At 39.3% G+C, this 20,841-nt stretch overlaps 1 protein-coding gene across 1 annotated transcript; it reads right to left on the bottom strand.

Moving 5' to 3' along the window:
* Positions 1-133: 133 nt before the first annotated feature.
* On the bottom strand, positions 134-16,638 carry camk1ga (calcium/calmodulin-dependent protein kinase IGa). Its single transcript, XM_082138742.1, has 12 exons — positions 16,529-16,638; positions 13,110-13,235; positions 11,827-11,901; positions 11,602-11,740; positions 10,389-10,512; positions 10,057-10,132; positions 9,855-9,967; positions 9,108-9,186; positions 8,540-8,627; positions 1,652-1,980; positions 759-862; positions 134-465 (listed from the first exon to the last, which is right to left on the bottom strand). Exons 1-11 carry the CDS (start codon positions 16,612-16,614, stop codon positions 790-792), a joined length of 1,308 nt encoding a protein of 435 aa, XP_081994868.1. The 5' UTR covers positions 16,615-16,638; the 3' UTR covers positions 134-465; positions 759-789.
* Between the last annotated feature and the right edge of the window lie 4,203 nt (positions 16,639-20,841).

Below are 20,841 nucleotides of genomic sequence, written 5' to 3'. Positions count from 1 at the left end.
TTTGTGTAAATAGTTTTATTTGATGAGTTTAATACAGCATGTTTCTGAGTACAGCAGGGGTCTGTGATGATACACACTTACTGACATTAGATACAGTGGTCTCATAAGCACATATAAAACACAAACAGAGAGATTATAACAGCAAGGATAAATAAGTCCTTAAATAAGAAAAGTCCTTCAGTATTTATACACACTGTTGAACAGTGGCACATGTGATCCGCCCTTCCCATGATGCACCCTGATCAGCCCACCACGGGTGTAAATATGACTACTGTACATGTATATGCAGACAGTAGGTGAAATAATACGACGGTCTCACACTCTCAGTCTCTTCACACTGACACGTCGTCCAGTCCGAGATGAAGCTTTGAGAAGCGGATGTGTGTGTGCGATTGGCACTCGTTTAACTCGGTCTGTGGCTCCGACGTGTGTGACGGGACGAGCCGACGCTCAGATAAACACCATCTGAGAGAGAGAGAAGAGAGTAAATATTAAATATAATATTTAGTATTTAATATATCATGGTGATTTACGAGTATTTGTGCTAAATCTGCACAGATTTGTCTTACACGAACTTCCCCAGCAAAGCGAGTGAACATAATAACTAATACGCCAAACTGGCTCGTGATTTGACAGCGTTTCCCGCCACAGTTCATTTTTACCCACATTTGGCGAGTGTTCATTTCAAACCCTGCACAGTGCACACACACCTTCACGATCACGTGACGGTTAAAGCGGAGGCCTGAGTGGATACTCACTTCATTTGATTGACAGCTGTCAGTCAGACGATTACATCAGAGAGCATACGCCGGTCTGAAGGGTCTGGCCACGCCCATCTGAGCCACACATCATCCTGTCTGACCTGAGACACACAGAACACACTCATGAGGCCTTGAAAACAGTACAATCACTTATAAAAGCAGGTTTTAAATAAGTATTTACATGTATGTATATTTATGTACAATATAAACTGCAATATAGTTATAAACAGCAATATTTATCAACACTCGTTGCATTAAACTATTTACAGAAATGCGACATGCCACATGGAGACCTGAGGAAACATTTTATAGTGATGATGCCAGTGAATCATAGAATGGGAGTTGTGAATCAGTGAATAGACCTATTTGATTCACCGAATCTGCTCATTTGAAACATCCAACTGAATCGATTCACAGAGTAAAATGAGTTGATTCACTGAGTTGAATTTACAAAACAACTACTTGAGTCCGTTAGGAATCGATTCACTGAATCAGAGTTAGGAATCGATTCACTGAATCAGAGTTAGGAATCGATTCACTGAATCAGAGTTAGGAATCGATTCACTGAATCAGAGTTAGGAATCAATTCATTGAAATGAATCAAACACAGTTTTTGCTACTTAAGTTTTTTGTATTAACTTTCTCAAATTTGTGATTTGAACATGGAATAACCGTAAAACTAGACATGCTCTTTGGGAATTGTGATGTTCATTATGTTGTTCGATGTTTCTATTTTTTTGGTCAGATTCAAAGGCATGACTGCATGAATTCTTCATGAACCCCAGAATGCATTGTTCAGTAAAAATGGCCCAGGACGGTGAACGAACATGAGAGAGATGTCAATTACATATAGATTCTGTATCTGGCGCAGTATTTGACGCTAGCATCACCTGTTAGCGGCGCAGTCTGACGCACACAGGTCCGACTCTGAGTGGTACGCGTGTTGACCGGTCTCAGAGATGACCAGCGCGTGCATCGGCTCGCTGTTGCAGGCCTTGAGCGGGCCGTGCCCCCTGATGACATCAGCGTGAGGCGACAGGGTCATGTGACTGCACGAGGGGTTCCCATTGGTGTCCAGCTCGCTGGGGGCGGGGCCTGGAGACGAGACGTCCAGCACCTCGATCAGCGGGGTCGGGCTCGGGGGCGTGACCTCAGGGTCAGCGTGAGAGAGCTGAAGACGTCGCATGTAACTGACCGCCACCGTCACGTTGATGGCTTGCTGAAACACACACATGCTCATATATTCAATATTTGTGTAGTGCTTTTCACAATACACATCATTTCAAAGCAGCTTTACGCATTACAATTAAAGCTGAAATTAGAGCTTCCTGCTCAGCTCAGCTACCGTTCGGACGCTCTTGCTTACTGCTCCGCGCTTTGCTCTATCGCTTTTATATTTTATCTTCTATATTTTTATATTTTAGCTCCTTTTATCACCTAATTTTAACTTCAGCAAATCAGCACAGTGCTCAAACGACAAAGTTTGGATTACCACAAAAACGCAGAATTCTTCTACCCGACCAGCTTACATTCCGGGGAAAGGAAAACACAACTGCCTACAAGGATAAGAGAGAAAATGCCTCTTCTGGAATCTACTTGCTGCACTAACTGCCACAGACTTTTACAAAGGATTGCAGTTCTTGAAACAAAGTTATTTACGGGACCACCAAACCAGACGGAACACACAACAGAGCTTCGTCATGGACACCCTCAGCATATAGCCGGTGAGTCCCATGAAACTAGTGCTCCTCGACAGGTAGAGAAACAAGCCGATCGACTTACAAATCGATGGCACAAACAGGGAGCGAGACCCAAAGGCACTCGAGACATCAGATTGTCACGAGCCCCACATATTGCCGCAGTAGCATCCTCTACCCCAGATACAGCTCTGACAAGGATGGCAAACACTGGTCTCCCACCAACACCTATACATCTTGAGAACAGATTTGAAGTACTAATGAATGTAAATGAGGAATCCCCAAACGTGATGAATGTGATCGAACACAGACTGTATCAGCCAGTAGCTAACACTGATGCTAACTGGCGCTCAAGGTCGAGCAGACAGCGGCACTCAGCTCAGAGCACAGCCGAGCCCAGGACTCTGATAGTGGGGGACTCCATAATCAGAAACATTAGCAGCAGGGATACAACTACATGCTGCCTTCCAAAAGCAACAACTTCTGATATAAACAGGGAACTTCAGAACATTCTGATGAAACATAAGACTGCAAATCGACTCATAATTCATGTGGGGAAGAATGATATTCATAAAGAGCAGTCAGAACTCCTTAAGAAGGATTTCAATGAACTTTTTGAAACACTTAAAAGACTGAAAGTTCAAACATTCATCAGTGGACCACTCCCAGCAAGAGGAACAAACAGGTTTTCTCGGCTGCTTGGGATTAATACATGGCTGCAAAAAACCTGCAATATAAAAGGAGTAAACTTCATTGACAACTTCAATCTTTTCTGGAGTCAGAGACAACTATTTCATCGGGATGGCCATCACCCAAACAAACTTGGTTCAAGAGTGTTAAAGGACAATATCGACTTCTCCCTCAATCATCCTTCTGCAGTGTGTGTCAATCTGAACGACACACACACACCTGGAAACAGTATGAATGAACACGGGACTTCACTTCAGCAACAAGATGGACATGCGGTTGACATATCACACAAGGACAATGATAACACCACTGAGCCACAACAACCTCTGCTCATGGACACCATCTCAGCTGAGCCCTGCCCACAGAGCTCACCACAGACAGACACATTAGAACTGCTCCAAGATTCAGCACCCAAGGACGACTTCCTGGAAAACAGCCAGGGAAGCCAGGACAGCATATCACAGCCTCCTATAACACCTGAGCAACAGCCCCTTTCACCAGATACTTTCTCACTCTCGCCAGCGACTCCACTCCTGTGCTTCTCACAGAAAATGGAAGAATTAGTGCATGCTGGAACCAGACTATCCCACTCTTTTGCTGCAAGCCCCCAGATACCAACCAAAAATCGTCAGGCACCTCAAACACCGAAGCCTGCGCGCCGAGCTCGCCCGCCCCCTCCTCCTGTGAGAGCTCTTCGGCCTCTGCCACAACGCCAGGGCCCACACCCTCCTCCATCTGCTCGAGGTGAACCAAAAACAACTGATACCAGCTCTCAGTGATGTGTTTTGGGTTCCTGTTATGATAACAGTAACTTTCTCAAATGTTTACAGAACAAGCGGGAACCCAGTGTGCCTGTATCTTTCTCTATTGCTGTTCTATTACAAGATAGAAAGTCTAAGGCCTTCAATAGCCGTACAGCAAACCCAACTAATCTGGTGCCTATTACATGTCAAACTAAGATTGCTGTGGGGACAAAAAGTAAGACTGTTAAGTTAGCACTTTTAAACATTCGCTCACTTAAAAATAAATCACTTCTAGTCAACGACTTAATAACCACAAACAACCTGGACTTTATGTTTCTAAATGAAACCTGGCTAGAATACAGCTGCAGTGCAACAATCCTCAATGAAACAGCCCCTCCTAACTTTACTTTTATGAGTGTCTGCAGAGCTGTTAAGAGAGGTGGGGGTCTAGCTGCTCTTTTTAAAGATATCTATCAATGTAAGCAAATATCATTTGGGAATTACCCGTCTTTCGAATATCTGGGTTCTGTGTTAAAAGGTGCTCCTCGCATTTTACTTATCATTATTTACAGGCCTCCAAAATATTCTCCAGCCTTTGCTGAGGACTTTACAGAACTGTTATCAACAATTACCTCAGAGTTTGACTGTTTTGCCATTGCTGGAGATTTTAACATTCACATAGATAATGCAGAAAACAATATGGCAAAAGAAATCAAAACTGTTTTAAAAACTTTTGATCTGACTCAGCATGTACATGGACCCACACACAATCATGGACACACTCTAGATTTACTTATCAGTAAGGGTCTAAACATTTCATCGATTGTTATTAAGGATGTAGCACTGTCTGATCATTTCTGTATTTTCTTTGATATATTGATCTCTCCTGCCACTGAAGCTAAATCTGTGTCTGTCAAGAAGAGATGCTTAAATGAGAACACTAGTGTACTATTTATGAAGGCTATATCCTTAACACCAAGCATATCTGCTGACTCTGTTGATTTTCTCCTTGATTCTTTTAACTCAAAAGTTAAAAATATAATTGATGATATTGCTCCTGTTAAAGTCAGGAAGAAGAGTGGCAGACAAAAAGCACCTTGGAGAAACTCAACAGCAGTGCAACATATGAAAAGACAATGCAGAAAAGCAGAGCGCATGTGGCGGAAGACAAAACTTGTAGTCCATTATAACATCTACAAAGACAGCCTGCATGCTTTCAATATGGAACTAGGCAAAGCTAGACAGACTTTCTTCTCAAATATTATAAACAGCAATTTAAACAACACACGCACTCTTTTTGCTACTGTAGAGAGACTGACAAACCCCCCAAGCCAGATTCCTAGTGAAATGCTCTCAAACAGCAAGTGCAGTGAGTTTGCTTCTTTCTTCTCTGAGAAAATCAATAATATCAGAAAGGTGATCAGCACATCCTTGAGTTGCACTGAGGTCAGACAGATCAGACCACCTGAGAAAGTAGTTACTATGTCTGACTTCAAAGAAATTGATGGCAAAATTTTGGAAGAAACCGTACAACACCTTAAAACATCAACATGCGCCCTTGACACACTTCCCACATCTTTCTTCAAAATTGTGCTAAACAGTTTAGAAGCAGATCTTCTAGAAGTGGTAAATGCCTCACTTCTCTCTGGGAGTTTTCCAAACTCCCTGAAAACTGCAGTTGTCAAGCCCCTCCTGAAAAAGAGCAATCTGGATAAGACCATATTAAGCAACTATAGACCGATCTCAAATCTTCCTTTCATAGGCAAGATCATTGAAAAAGTTGTCTTCAATCAGCTGAACAAATTCTTAAGCTCGAATGGATACTTTGATAATTTTCAATCTGGTTTCCGACCGCATCACAGCACAGAGACAGCGCTCATAAAGATAATAAACGATATTCGCTTAAATACTGATTCAGGCAAATTATCAGTGCTGGTACTACTCGACCTCAGTGCTGCATTTGACACTGTCGATCACAACATACTTCTTGACAGGCTGGAAAACTGGGTGGGGCTTTCTGGGATAGTCCTAAAATGGTTCAGGTCATACTTAGATGGGAGAGGTTATTATGTGAGTATAGGAGACCATAAGTCTGAGTGGACATCCATGACATGCGGAGTCCCTCAAGGCTCAATTCTTGCGCCACTCCTGTTCAACCTGTATATGCTCCCAATGAGCCAAATAATGAGAAATAACCAAATTGCTTACCACAGCTATGCAGACGACACACAGCTGTACTTAGCCCTATCGCCTAACGATTACAGCCCCATTGACTCCCTGTGCCGATGCATTGACGAAGTCAACAGTTGGATGTGTCAAAACTTTCTTCAATTAAACAAAGACAAAACTGAAGTTATTGCGTTTGGAAACAAAGATGAAGTTCTCAAAGTGAACACATACCTTCACTCTAGGGGTAAAACAACTAAACATCAAGTCAGGAATCTTGGTGTGACACTAGAGTCAGACCTTAGTTTCAGTAGTCATGTCAAAGCAATAACTAAATCAGCATACTATCATCTGAAAAATATTGCAAGAATTAGATGCTTTGTTTCCAGACAAGACTTAGAGAAACTTGTGCATGCTTTCATCACCAGCAGGGTGGATTATTGTAATGGACTCCTCACTGGCCTTCCCAAAAAGACCATAAGACAGTTGCAGCTCATACAGAACGCTGCCGCTAGGATTCTGAGCAGAACCAGAAAATATGAACATATCACACCAGTCCTCAGGTCTTTACACTGGCTCCCAGTTAGATTTAGGATTGATTTCAAAGTATTATTACTGGTATATAAATCATTCAATGGCCTAGGACCTCAATACATTGCAGATATGCTCACTGAATATAAACCCAACAGATCACTCAGATCATTAGGATCATATCAGCTAGAAATACCAAGGGTTCACTCTAAGCATGGTGAGTCTGCTTTTAGCTATTATGCCAGCCACAGCTGGAACCAGCTTCCAGAAGAGATCAGATGTGCTCCTACAGTGGTCACATTCAAATCCAGACTCAAAACACTTCTGTTTAGCTGTGCATTTACTGAATGAGCACTGTGCCGCTGTTCGTCCGACTGTTTGTACTGTACTGTATTTTACACTCTATTTTTCTAAACTGTTTTAATTATTCTTATTTCTTTTAATTATTTTAATTTCTCCTATGTCAGCAGGGCATTTAGCCCGAAACTGTAAATGCCCACTCAGAAGGTGATAATGTGAAAGTGATTAATGTGGGTTTGAAAGTAGAACAGTATTTAAATGACGATATTAAAGTTTTCGTCTGAGAAAGAATGTGAACGCAGTGCTAAAGTGCTAAAGAAAGTGGAAAGAACGTGTGAGTAAATGAGGGAGAAAAGAAAGTTAAAGGAAAGTTGATAGATGGAAGTCGTAAGAAGATTGAAGGTTAAAAGAAGGTTGAAAGATTTAAGTCTTAAGGGAATCCTTTGAAAGAAAGATCTATAATAAATATTCTTTTTTATTTTTTAAAAGTACTGTATTTTATTTTATTTTTCTAAACTGTTTTAATTATTCTTATTTCTTTTCATTATTTTAATTTCTTCTATGTAAAGCACTTTGAATTGCCATTGTGTATGAAATGTGCTATATAAATAAACTTGCCTTGCCTTGCCTTGCCTTGCCTACAATTTACAGTGATCTGTTATAAGTTATGTATTTCACAAATGTACATATACAAAATCGCAGTTAGCGAAAAAGGTATTCATTTAAACAATGTAATAATGTAATGCAGAAACAATGAGCTGATTGAAGTAATGAATACTTGAATGTAGACACTGAGTCATTCACACAGCGACACAGGAGTGTATTAGGGCTGTCAAAATGTCTGAAAAGCTAAATTCGAATTTCTTTCTTAAATATTAGCAGAATTCAAATGATATTCGAATTCTAAAGGCAATCCTTAATGTTAAAAGGAAAACAGTGTAGTCTCCTAAGCCCACAAGAGGGCGCAATGAGCAAATCTAAACCAAATCAAGCATCGCATCTTTTATTCAAATGAAATGGCGTTCACTTTTTAAAGTGCTTTAACTTTTGAAACAATTGTTCTTAAATAAAATATAATTTCCTTAGTTTTATGCACTGTTGTAACCTAATTTTCCTTGCATGCACATTATGTAAGTGCATCAGTAACCTAAGAAAACACACTTAAACACACTGCGTAATGAACTACATCCACACTTCCATTCAGAAACACTCACTTCTACTCACGACATCTACATACTGATCATCACAAACACCAGACGCTCAGATGTTTTTATCTTTTTATTTACTCATAAATATGATTTATCAAACATGTAGTTTCATGAATCAGTTTATTCATGAATCAACATGGTTTTTTTCAAAATAATGTTTATTCGTGAATTAGTATATTTATTTATGAATCATCATATTTTTATGCATTAGTTCATGAAGTATTTCATCATAATAAAAAAACATTTATTCATGCATAAGTTTATTCATGATAAAGTATGTTTGATTATTAATAGGTCAATCTGGTAATGAATTAGTATTGATTAATCAGGTTGTTTATTTGTGCAAATTCGAATGTGCAGTTTGTTTTTAAATTCGATGAAATATTGGAAATGAAAGATTGTCTTTGACGGCCCTGGAGTGTGTGTGTGATCTGCTCTCTCACCTTCCACTTGGATTTGGCAAAGTTCTTCTGCATCTGCTCACAGACGGACTGAATAATATTGTCATTGTGCGCCGTGTCTCCAATTATCCTGCATAAAGAGAACAGCAGCTCATTTATTCATGAACCAGCATATTTATTCATACATTTATGAATCTGCATGTTTATTTATACATTTGTTTATTCATCATGTGATTTTCATGAATCATAGTGCATGAATCCATGAATCAACACGCTTATTGCTAAATTAATGTTTATTCATGAATCTGTATATTTATTTATGAATCAGCATATTCCTATGCATTCGTTTATTCATGAAGTTTTTCACAAATAAACATTTGTCTGTTAATTCACACATAAGTACATTTATTCATGAATCAGCATGTTTGATTATTAATAAGTCAATATAGTAATGAATCAGAATGTTTATTGATGAAGCAGGTTGTATATTTGTTTAATCGTGATTTTTGATGATTCAATATGTTAATCATGTTTATTCGTGACTCAGTTCATCAGTCCACATATAAACTGACTGTAGAACTGTACTGGGATTCTCCGAGGTGTTTCTCACCATGGATGAGCGAGTGCTTGTTCAGTTGTGTTGCGTTTATTAGGGTTTTTCTCCAGCATGTGTCTGATAAAGTCCTTTGCTGCAGAAAACAGGACAAACCAGAATTATTTACAAAGATTTTCAATACATACTAACATTAAAGGTGCAGTGTGTAATTTTTTGTGGCATCTAGTGGTGAGGTTGTGAACTGCACCCAACAGAAGTTACGGTGGCCGACAGGAAGTGATGTCGTCGTCTGAGACAGCAGAGAGTAGCCAGTTAAACAATGAGGTTTCTTTGCAAAGATAGATTAAGAAATTAGGTTTACTTGATTATTCAGTAAAACGATAAGCGAATATTATTGTTACTTGTTCATCATTGTGTCAGTGTTTTATTCGCTGACTTTAGCTGAAGCTTCTTTGCACAAAGAACAACATAGTAACGAAACGCGTTTGTCCGTTCAGGGCCACCGTAGAAACATGTGGATGTAAGCGGACCCGCGGTGTGTGTAGAGAGAAATGCTCATTCTAAGATAATAAAAACATTACGGTTCATTATGTAAGGTCTTCATACACCACTGAAAACATAGTTATGTATATGATATTGCATTTCTGTCAACAGATCCTCCTAAATATTACACAATGCACCTTTAACATACTAAGAATACACGCTAACATCTTAAAAAGAGACCCATGTTTGATGTTGTACTGCAGCTGATGGCCTACAGGTGGCAGTAATAACAGCGTGTGTAAAGTGTTTCAGACGCACCTGACTCAGAGATGTCGTCCCAGTACGGCGAGTGAAATGCATATTCTGCCTTCATGATCTTGGAGAAAAGGCGCGTTTCATTCTCCTCATAAAATGGTGGGTAGCCGCTCAACCTGAACAAACACATGAAGAGATCAGCATTTGAGGAAAAACACACCTGACCGGATCTCAAGAGTGTGTATAATGATGACGGCAGACTCACAGAATGTACGTTATGACGCCGATAGACCAGCAATCCACTGCTTTACTGTACGGTTTCTGAGCCAGAACCTCCGGAGCTGATGAGAATAATCACCATAATGAGAATCATCACCATAATGAGAATCATCACCGTAATGACAATCATCACCGTAATGACAATCATCACCGTAATGACAATCATCACCGTAATGAGAATCATCACCGTAATGACAATCATCACCGTAATGACAATCATCACCGTAATGAGAATCATCACCGTAATGACAATCATCACCGTAATGACAATCATCACCATTAAAGGCAATCTAACAGCAGAAGTAAAAGCGTTCGTACCAACATATCCTGGTGTTCCACAGGCCGTGGACATCACGCCGTGATCCGCCATCTTCGACAGACCGAAGTCACTGATCATGATCTTAGCGTTCTCCTCTGGACTGTAGTACAGCAGGTTCTCCGGCTACAGACGGATAAAACAGTGGACATTAATAACATTTAGGACCTATTATGCCATTTTATGGCGCTTTTCCACTACACAGTACCAGCTCGCCTCAGCTCGCCTCGACTCGACTCGGCTCTGTTTGGTTTTCCACTGTGTAAAAGTTGTACCTGTACCTGCTTCCAGGTACTTTTTTTCGTACCACCTCCGGCGAGGTTCTATAGCGAGCTGAGGCGATACTAAAATGTGACGTGAAAACACGGCAGACTTCTAATTGGTCAGAGAGAATCGTCACTATTCACTGCGTCATCATTGCACGCGCCAGACGGAGTATCCTGAATAAAAAACAGCAAAAACAAAAACAAAAACAACCAAAAACCGCATACACTCGATTTCCTCCATTGTCCTGTGTGTGTGGGTAGCGGGTGTGTCTCGCGCGTCTCGTGTAAAAGATTAAGTCACGGCAGTTTCCTGCGGCGTCGCTATGACGACCAGGTACTATTGTGGAGGTACTATCTGCAATGGAAAACGGAGCGAAAAGCGAGCCGAGCCGAGCCGAGCCGAGCCGAGTCGAGTCGAGTCGAGCTGGTACTGGTACTGGTAATGGAAAAGCGCCATTAGTCTCTACTAGAACAGGTTTTCCTGCTTGAATGTTGATTATTTTCCTCATATTCTCCATTGTTGCGGCTCCTCTCTTCCCAGTCTCTCAGTAACGCTCTGTTTAGTCTCTATGAAGCCCCTCCTTCTGAAAAGCACACTGTACTCTGATTGGTCGGCTGGAGCAGTGTGTTGTGATTGGTCGAGTGCTTCGAGCGAAATGTCCCGCCCCTTACCATAACCACCAGTTTAACACACTACTAACTAACTCAACCAGGCCCCGCCCCTTTATTCTGCGTATGAATTATTTAAATGAGGAATATTGTGACGTGTTCGTTCCCGGAAGAAACTCGAGACTACAATGGAGGCGTTTCAGGGATATTTTAGAAACAGTGACGCTTATATAGAGAATAACTAGAACTTTCCATGAGAATTGAACGTGTAAAACGCATAAAAGGTCGTCTTTAATTAAAACCTCAACAGAAGATGGATGAGAAGATCAAGCTCTCTCACCTTCAGGTCTCTGTGGACGATGCTGTTCTGATGCAGGTAGGAAACGGCCTCCAGGACCTGTTTGATCACACGGCTGGCATCTTTTTCCGTGAAAACACCCCGATCCAGAATACGGTCAAACAGCTCTCCGCCCGACACCCTTCATAGACACCCAGACATGTACGAGTTAATACACACGCTGAAAGACTGTTTGTGTGTATATTTTAGGCTTTATCAAACACGTACAGCTCCATGACCAAGTAATAGTGTGTTCTCGTTTCGTAGAAATCTTCCAGTCCCACCACGTTATCATGCTTTATCCTGAAAGAGAGAGAGACTTCAGAATCCAGAACATGGTGTTTGATGTTGGTCTGTAGTGTTGTGTCAGATGTTTTAGGGGTTGGTGGTCTATATGTGGAGTCAGGCGTGTTTGTGTTAATGGTCTGTGGTATTTGTGGTCTGTAGTTTTTAATCTGTGACGTTTGCGTCTGTGAATAGGAATTTTCGATATAACTTTTGACCACAAGGTGGCGCTGCCCGGAAACTTCTTGAGTACTTTCAGGGCATGGTGCTGAAGACACATACCAAGTTTTGTAAAGAAACGCCAATGTTCGTAAAATATAGCATATTACGACCAAATTAAAAATGGCCGATATGGGAAAATTGGGTATCGTTTGACTCGGCATGCTGCACCAGTGAGAGTTCTGTGATTTTTTGGGATTCAGCCTAGGTGTGTGTTATGACAACCATAACCTGAGGCTGCCTGCACAGTTTCGACGTGCTGCCACCTAGTGGTCAGGAGATATGAAAGATGGCTCTTTTTGCTTATCACTTTTTGAAAGATTTGGCCAAAAAAAAAATCACAAAACTCGAACAGTACCCAATTTTCCCATATTGGCCATTTGGGGTGTCGGCCATTTTGAATTTTGTTGTAAAATGCTATATTTTACAAACACTGGCGTTTCTTTAAAAAACTTGGTTTGTGTCTTTGACACCATGCCCTGATGGTGCTCAAAAGGTTTCCGGGCAGCGCCACCTTGTGGTCAAAAGCTGAATCGAAATTTCCAAAAATGCTAAAAACCTTTGACTAAATTAGCTTATTGTAATAAAACTGGTCTTAAACTGGTCTTAATAGATTCCTTGGGTCATGCTGAGAACATATACCAATTTTGTCAAATTTAGCCAAACTTCCTGTCCGCCATTTTGATCTTTTTCGAACTCCTCCTAGACCGTTGGGCCAATTTTCACTAAAATCAAATCGTATCATCTTCAAACAAAAAAGTTATAGATTTCGTGTTGATAGGCGAAACTGTTTTCATATACTGCATCAACAAAGTGAATGGAATGATGCCAAAATGACTGTGATTGGGCTTATGGTCTTTATATTAATGGCCTGTGATGTTTGCTGTATTGATGATATTGTTCTGTAGTCTTTATGTTAATGGCCTGTATTGTTTATGGTCTGTAATCTGTGACCATGATCTCTGATGATCTGACTAGTGGTGTTTGTGTCTCGTTTTGTCTCGTACCTCTTCAGCACCTTGATCTCGTTCTCAAGGTTGGAGTGGTGCAGCTGTTTTTTCTTCACACACTTCAGGGCGTAGAAATTCCCGGTCTTTCTCTCTCTCACCAGGTAGACCTCAGAGAACGAGCCCCTGCAGAAACACATGAGTGTTGAAGCCCCAGCGAGTGAGCTTGAGATCAGTACTAATCTATCAGCACAAGGCACAGCTGTGTGTGTGTGTCCAGTTTGTTCTAAAGACTTCAACTCACCTGGTCTATCATAAATAACTGTCCTAGGACGAGGATTACTGAGCGTTACGTAAGAGACCCAGTACCGCCCCCTAATGACTCATTACCCACAATGCATCTAATCCAGAACACTTTAGCAATACCTTGCAACCGCCCAGAACACAGAAAGCACCTGGCAATGTCCTCATCATGTTTGTCACATTGTCAAACCATGTGTGTGTGAAAACACACTCCTACAGCAGAGATTATCACAGATTGAGATTGAGAACATGAAGATCGAATGATTATTTGAAGTCAAATCTGTAATGCTTTAGTTTAAATCAATGCTGTAATCCACATGAATGTGTGCAGGAGCCAATATGACACTCATTCTAGACGTTATGAATAATTCATCTATAATTAACAAGAATTCACAAGAAAATTTAACAAAGATTCGTCAGATCTAGTTCTCTTTTGGAGACAGGTTTGTCCCCATGTTGGTGTAGCTTCATAAACCCACTCACATTCACTGTCTCGATAATCCTTTAATTAACTAGTGTCAGGATGTTCTCTGATGTCTGTGTCATTCCCCTGCTGATGAAGATTGACAGGTGTCAAAACAAGAGAGAGAGAGAGAGAGAGATGACTCACTAATGCTCACACGACCAACAAACTCCTGACAAACATTTCTGAATATCAACTTGCAAAACTGCACGCCTCATAATGACTCATAAAGCTTTATAACACTTCATAATGCTTCATAATGATTCATTAATTCTTCTCTATTCCTCAGTATGCCTTGCAAAGCTTTGAAACTCCTTATACTGTCTCGTACAGCTTCATAACGGCTTCTGGTGCATTATAATGCAGATTATTTTGTAGTGCCTCATAATGCTTCAAAACTTCTCATAACACTTCATACTGCTACATAAAGTTTCACAAGATGTCATAATGTGTCGTGACGTGTCGCAGTCTTACAAAATGCTTCATAGCAACTCATAAACCGTCTTAACACTTCACAATACCTCACAATGGCTCAGTAATTTACAAAGCTACATAACACCTTATAGATTCCTGTGAAGTTCCACAACACTTCAGAAAGCTTCATAGCACCTCATAATGTTTCCTAACCCCTCAAAAAGTTTCATAAGAGTTTATAGTGGCTATAAAAGCTTCATAAAATTGTTTAACACTTTGTAATGCTCCATAACAACACATAAAGCTTCATAAAGCTACATAACACTTCATAAAAATCCATATTACTTTACACTGCCTCATAATAGTTCAATTTACCATATGAAGCTTCCTAACACATTATAGTGCCCCATAAAGCATTATAACACTTCAGAAAGCTTCATAACAGCTCCTAACACTTCATAACTGTAAGAGTGCTTCATAAAGCTTCATAAGATTTCGAAATGCTCTGTAATGACATGATTATATGTAATGTATTATATGTAATGACTCCTTTCATTCAAAACCCTTTAAAAAGTGTCATAAGTGCTTATATTACCTCTTAAAGCTTCATAGCATTTTGCCCACTTTATAATTCTTCATAACACGTTAAAATGCCTCAGTAATGCCTTACAAAGTTTTCTAAAACCTTATAGTGTCTCATACTGATTTATAACATTACATAAAGCTTCATATTCATAACACCTCAGCTTCATGAACCTTCACAAAGTGTCATAAGAGTTTATAGCGCCTCTTAAAGCTTCATAACATTGTAATGGTTCGTAACTCTTCATAAATCTTTGCAATGCCTCATAATAGTTTGTTATGTCTTACAAAGCTTCATAACTCCTTATAGGTCCCCATAAAGCTTCAAAACAGCGTATAATGCTTCAGAAAGCTTCATAACCCCTCATAAGGACCTTTTACTTCACAATGCCTTGTAATATCTCAGCACAGCCTTGCAAAGCTATAGTGCCTCATAATACTTCATAACAACTCATTATACTTCATAACTCTTCATAAAGTGTTATAAGAGCTTACTGTACATTGACTATTAAAGCTTCATAACACTCAATAAAGCTTCATACCCTTTCATAAACTGTCATAAGCACTTACTGTATAATGACTTAAAGCATCATAGCATTTTGGCCCACTTTATAACCCTTAATAACAACTCTTGAAGATTCATAAAGCTTCACTACACTTTACAATGATTCATAACGGTTCAGTAAAGCCTTACAAAGCCTCCAAACACCTTACAGATCCACATTGATTTTTAAATATTTCATAACACTTCATAACCCTTCATGAACTGTTGTAAGAGCTTGAAATGCCTCTTAAAGCTTCATTACATTTCAGAACGCTTTGTAATAATTCATGACAACTCATAACACTTCAAAAAGCTTCATCGTGCCTCATAATGCTTCATAACCCTTCATAAAGTGCCATAGGAGATAATAGTAAGGATGCACTGATATTACAATTTTGGCCGATACCGATAACCGATAATATTTGAAAGCCGATAACCGATATATCGGCCGATAAACTTAAAATACAAATTTTTATATAATTTTTGAGAGCCTGATACAAAAACAAAAGTCTCACCATTAAAAGCCACGTCCAAAACGCACAATTATAATGTTCTCGTTATAATTTTATGAAGCCGATATGACAGACTTGCACTGCTCATGTTGTACTTTACCATATTATTCTTTTTTTAAAGTGATTTCAATCATATTTCAAGCATTTTAAAACCATAATGATGAACAGTGCGCATCTGAAGAGTCTCAGCTGGAGGAAATTATACATTATTCATCAGCTTTAATATATCGGCCAAATTCTCTTATCGGGCCGATAACGCTAACATTAAAAATTAACCGATACCGATATATAGTGGCCGATATATCGTGCAGATAATCGAGCCTCTTAAAGCTTCATAACATTTCAGATTGCTCTGTAATGCGTCTTAAAACTTCAAAATGACGAATAATGCATGGAATAATATTCGGCATTAGTGCTAAACGGTTCCTCCAGGTGTTTCTCAATAGGATGAACGGCTTCATTGATAAAGATGTCCCCTGGTCCTCAATCCGTTAATCTGAGTCTCAGGCTCAGACGCATGTGTCTCCTCTGAGAAGTAAAGCTTCTGATCCTGTAATAGCGCTCGAGCTCGCAAAAACACCTTCAGCTGATTCCTGACTCAGGAAACCTCAATGTCTCGTCATAAAATCACAGCGATCGTCATGAAACGCTCCATACTTACGATCCCAGGACCTCCTTGAAGTCGAAGATCTCCTTGATGTTGCTGGTGATCTTCTTCCAGCTGCAGTTGATCTCCTTCCGACCCATCGCGGCTCGGGTTTCACAAACCGACTCCTGAAACACACACATCTGTCATATTAATGCACAGAAACCATCACATGTTCATAATCTTCATCTTATATAAAGGTGGAGAAGGTCGCGGTCGGTCACACTAATGAATCCCTGTGCGTTTCCGAGAAGAGTTTTGATCTCTGACCTCTGACTCTCTATGTAGGTTAATGCATTTAATATCTGGAATCACTTAACTTTAATGTTACAGAATATGAGCTATCAATGAACAATGATTCTACAGCGTTTATTAATCTTAACTAATAGTAATTGAAACATACATTTGATAATACATTATCAAAAGTTGTATTTGTTACAAACATGAGCAAGCGATATTAAAATAAGTTATATTTTTACTAACAGTAAAACAAAGTCTAATGAATGCTTTAAAAATAGTTCATTTTAGCTAACGCATTAACACTTTAACTAATAAAGCGTCACTTAACAACATTAACAAACATTATTACACGATATAATGTTACCCAGATCATTTGTTAACACACATTTGAATAGTTAAGAATAATTATATATTTTCATATTCATTTATATATATTTATATACATTTTGAGAATGCATTTACATTTTTCTTTGTTATTTTAATGTCGTTCTCTTTAGTGTTTAACATGTAATGTCAAAATATTCACAAAAGTTGAAAATACTGAGTTTAGAATAAACAGAAACATAATCACGTGTTCTCAGAAACATGATAATTCATATGAAAGAAGAAGCCAGTCTTACCGGAGTGATGATGATGATGAAGATGATGAGGAGGAGACGCAGTTGTTGAGCATCTACCTGAACTCTCACGCGCTCGCTTCAGCTTCATGAGCGCGCGCGAGGGGCGGGGCCGAGGCGAGTGACGTCACCCGCGATCACCTGAGAGCCAATCACAATAACCTTCCGTGAAAAAGTTATGGTATGAGGTGTCTGTGTTTATTAAGGAAAATGTACTCTTTAATTTTGGGTATTTTTAGATTTTTAAAGTATGATAAGTAGACTTTTGTAATTAATTTGGATACAAAGGTCTTGTATTTTTGTGAATGTTTTTTTATTTATTTTTATTTTTATGTGTTTTCTTTGCTCCCCTGGCTCCAAAATGTATGTTTTATTGTTTTGTTGTTTAAAGTATTAATACAACTTTTTTTTTTTTTTTATCACAATAACCTTCCCCTGCAAATAATGCGTTTCAAATAAAGTGGCAAATGATATATCTCGTTAAATATGATGCCTTTGTACTTTAATGGTGAAGAAACAAAAACTTTGTTTTTTTAGTTTTGGTGTAAGTTGGGGAATAACTTGGAAATAATGTAGCCTATAGTATATACAGCAATGCAAATGTTGTACAAAACAATATGTAAACAGGCAGCTTTAATTACATGTTGGTGGTTAAGAACATGTGCTTGCGAGGTGTGCAGCTTAACGTGTAACTGCACTGCTGACACGCGCGCGCGTGCGTGTGTGTGTGTGCGTGTGTGTGTGTGTGCACGCGCGCGAACTCGCCTGGGTGAACAGGTGCGCACTGTATCATTTCAGTGAGTGTCTCTTAATCTAATATAATCTTATTTAGGTTTTGTATCATGCTTGAGTTCATTCTGCTTATCAGCACCGTGTGTATAATCACATGCATCATATCTGTTGATAATATGATTATATGCTCTACAGTGAGACATATTGACCCCAGAGTTGCTGAACACATGAATCTCCATGAGTTGCAGTCTCATGTTTAATCACATCGAGTCTCGAGTCTCTGCACATGTTCAGTCCGTGAGCGTGACGTCACGAGCTCGTTCACATCATCACATCATAATTCAGTTACAACGATTACACATACAGTAATCATCCGAGATTATATTACATAATATTATAATAATTACATAATATTAAAACGTATTTATTGCCATATTAATTACACACAAACCACACATATAAATGATTATATCATTTTTAATTATAAATAAACTTATTTATTTTTGATGCATACCAATACAATGACCTAATGTGATATATACTGATAAATAGAACGTAAATTAATCAATGTGAATTAATTGTAATTCTTTCGATACTTTGTTTACAAAATATATGAAGTAATTATTTTATAAACAAACAACATTTTTTTAATTAATTTCATTATTTTATGTCATGCACATTGTTTTTCAAAGTCAATCTTTTTTATTATAAAATCACTTTAACAAATAATCCTTTAAAAAAACATTAAATCAACAAAAAAGTTCAGTGGTAAATATTTGATCCTTGATGATGATCTGCATCTTTTTCTACAGTAGATGTTCGTTTAAGAACATTTCCAGCTCCTCTGAGCTGCTGTAATCCGGTTAACGCTTCCGGCGAAGATGGCGAACTGAGCACTCAATAATCCAGAGCTCCGTTTATTTGTCCCCAAACTATTAGACTAGTCCTTCTTTTAAGAATAAATACCTACACAAACGAAACTACATTGATACGTGACCAATTTGACTTACTCAGCACGAGTTTCACACTCTGAAATGCCTCTATCTAACAAGATGAAGAAAGCTAATGCAGCAACAGCACTTCTCCCTCATGATTACTGTGCTGGTGCCGATGGTAACAACATGGAAACCTCCCCCACGAAGGTGAGCCTGAGCCGTCCTCTTCCTGACACCCCTACTAAAATACCTGTCTCGTTTAAGAAAGCTAAAAACGAAGCGGAGGTATCCAATGCTGCAATACTCGAAGCTGTTAACAACCTCTCTGTCATGTTACAAGAACTCAATGTGCAAATGAAAAGCAACAGTGCCATGATTGCACAAGTGGCCAAAAGTGTTGAGTTTAATGCCAAAGAAATAAAAGACTGCCAATCCAAAACTCAAACTTTGGAAAAGGAGATGAAAAGGTTTGGTACAGAGAATGTCGCTTTACAAGAAAGAGTCCTTGAACTGGAGCGTTACAAACGGCGCTGGAATTTGAAATTGCGCGGGATGAAAGAGCAAGAAAACGAAAACACGAGAGAGAGGGTGTTACAGATCGTACTTAAAATCGCTCCGCATTGGGCTGACAAGATGGACAGTGTCATCGACTCCGTGCACCGCCTGGGGAAAAGAGAGGAAGCTAAACATCGGCAAGTGATAATGCAGTTCACTATGAGGCACCACCGAGATGAGCTCTGGCGTCTGACCAAGAGATCTGCAGTGTGTAAGGAGCTGAATGTAAGTTTCGCCGAGCACATCCTACCAGCCGACCGGGAGGCGAGAGCAGCAGTGTGGCCTCAGATTAAGCAGGCCAGAGAAGCAGGTCAGCAGGCTTACTTCAGGGGCCCAAATGGATACATAAATGGGAAAAGAATTGTGGTTCCTTAACCACACTGCAGTTCACTATCATCTCACTGTCTAACGTGAAGAAATTTGTTTACATTTCTATGAAGGACATCCAAGTTGACTGTTTTTAAGGGGACGCTGCCTTATGTTCACATTCCAAAGCAGTTTTCTCCTGCTGATTTACCTCGGGTTGTTTTTTCCTAAGTGGTAAGTTCCTGTTTAATGTTCTCTGTTGATTCTAATTTATGTTTTATTTCATTTAATGCAAGGGGCCTTAGAGACAGCATCAAGCGAAAAGCAATTTTCCTCTTCTGTAAAAGCAAGAAACCACACTGTGTCCTGCTGCAAGAGACTCACTCAACTGATACGGATGAAAAATTTTGGTCCAATCAGTGGGGTGATAAAATCCTATTCTGTCATGGAACTAATCGTTCTGCTGGTACTGCTGTCCTTCTGAACAACTTCCCTGGGAAAATTGTGACATCCAAAAAGAGCACAGATGGTCACTGGATACTATGCGTTCTTTCGGTTAAAGACTCTTTTATTATCCTGGGAAATATCTATGGCTATAACAATGTAAACCAAAACAAAAATCTTCTCTCTGAAATTGATGGTCTTGTTAAAAATTTGAAATTACGTTATCCAACAACTAATATTATCTTAGGAGGAGACTTCAATATGGTATTTAATGAATGGTTAGACCGCTCACCCACCAAGTTTCATAACCATCACTATAACCCTCATTTAGTCAGTTTCTGTAGCATTCATAATCTATCTGACCCATGGCGCTTTATACACCCCAATTTAAAAAACTTCTCTTGGTTTAAACCGGATGGTTCAATCAAATCAAGGATTGACTTTTGGTTAATCTCTGACAGTGTAAAAGACTTAATATCTGACTGCTCTATATCTTCTG

This window comes from Leuciscus leuciscus (assembly GCF_965113295.1).
Source record: "Leuciscus leuciscus genome assembly, chromosome: 15".
Taxonomy (NCBI): Eukaryota; Metazoa; Chordata; class Actinopteri; order Cypriniformes; family Leuciscidae; genus Leuciscus; species Leuciscus leuciscus.
Note: the sequence above shows the minus strand (reverse complement) of the source record. Positions and strands in the feature narration are given on the sequence as shown.

Coding starts and splice junctions, on each gene's coding strand:
- camk1ga (XM_082138742.1), bottom strand. CDS start 16,614: ATGGGTCGGAAGGAGATCAACTGCAGCTGGAAGAAGATCACCAGCAAC. Junction 9,187..9,854: donor GGACGACATCTCTGAGTCAG/GTGCGTCTGAAA, acceptor TGTTTTCTGCAG/CAAAGGACTTTATCAGACAC. Junction 1,981..8,539: donor TTGCCAAATCCAAGTGGAAG/GTGAGAGAGCAG, acceptor TGTGTGTTTCAG/CAAGCCATCAACGTGACGGT.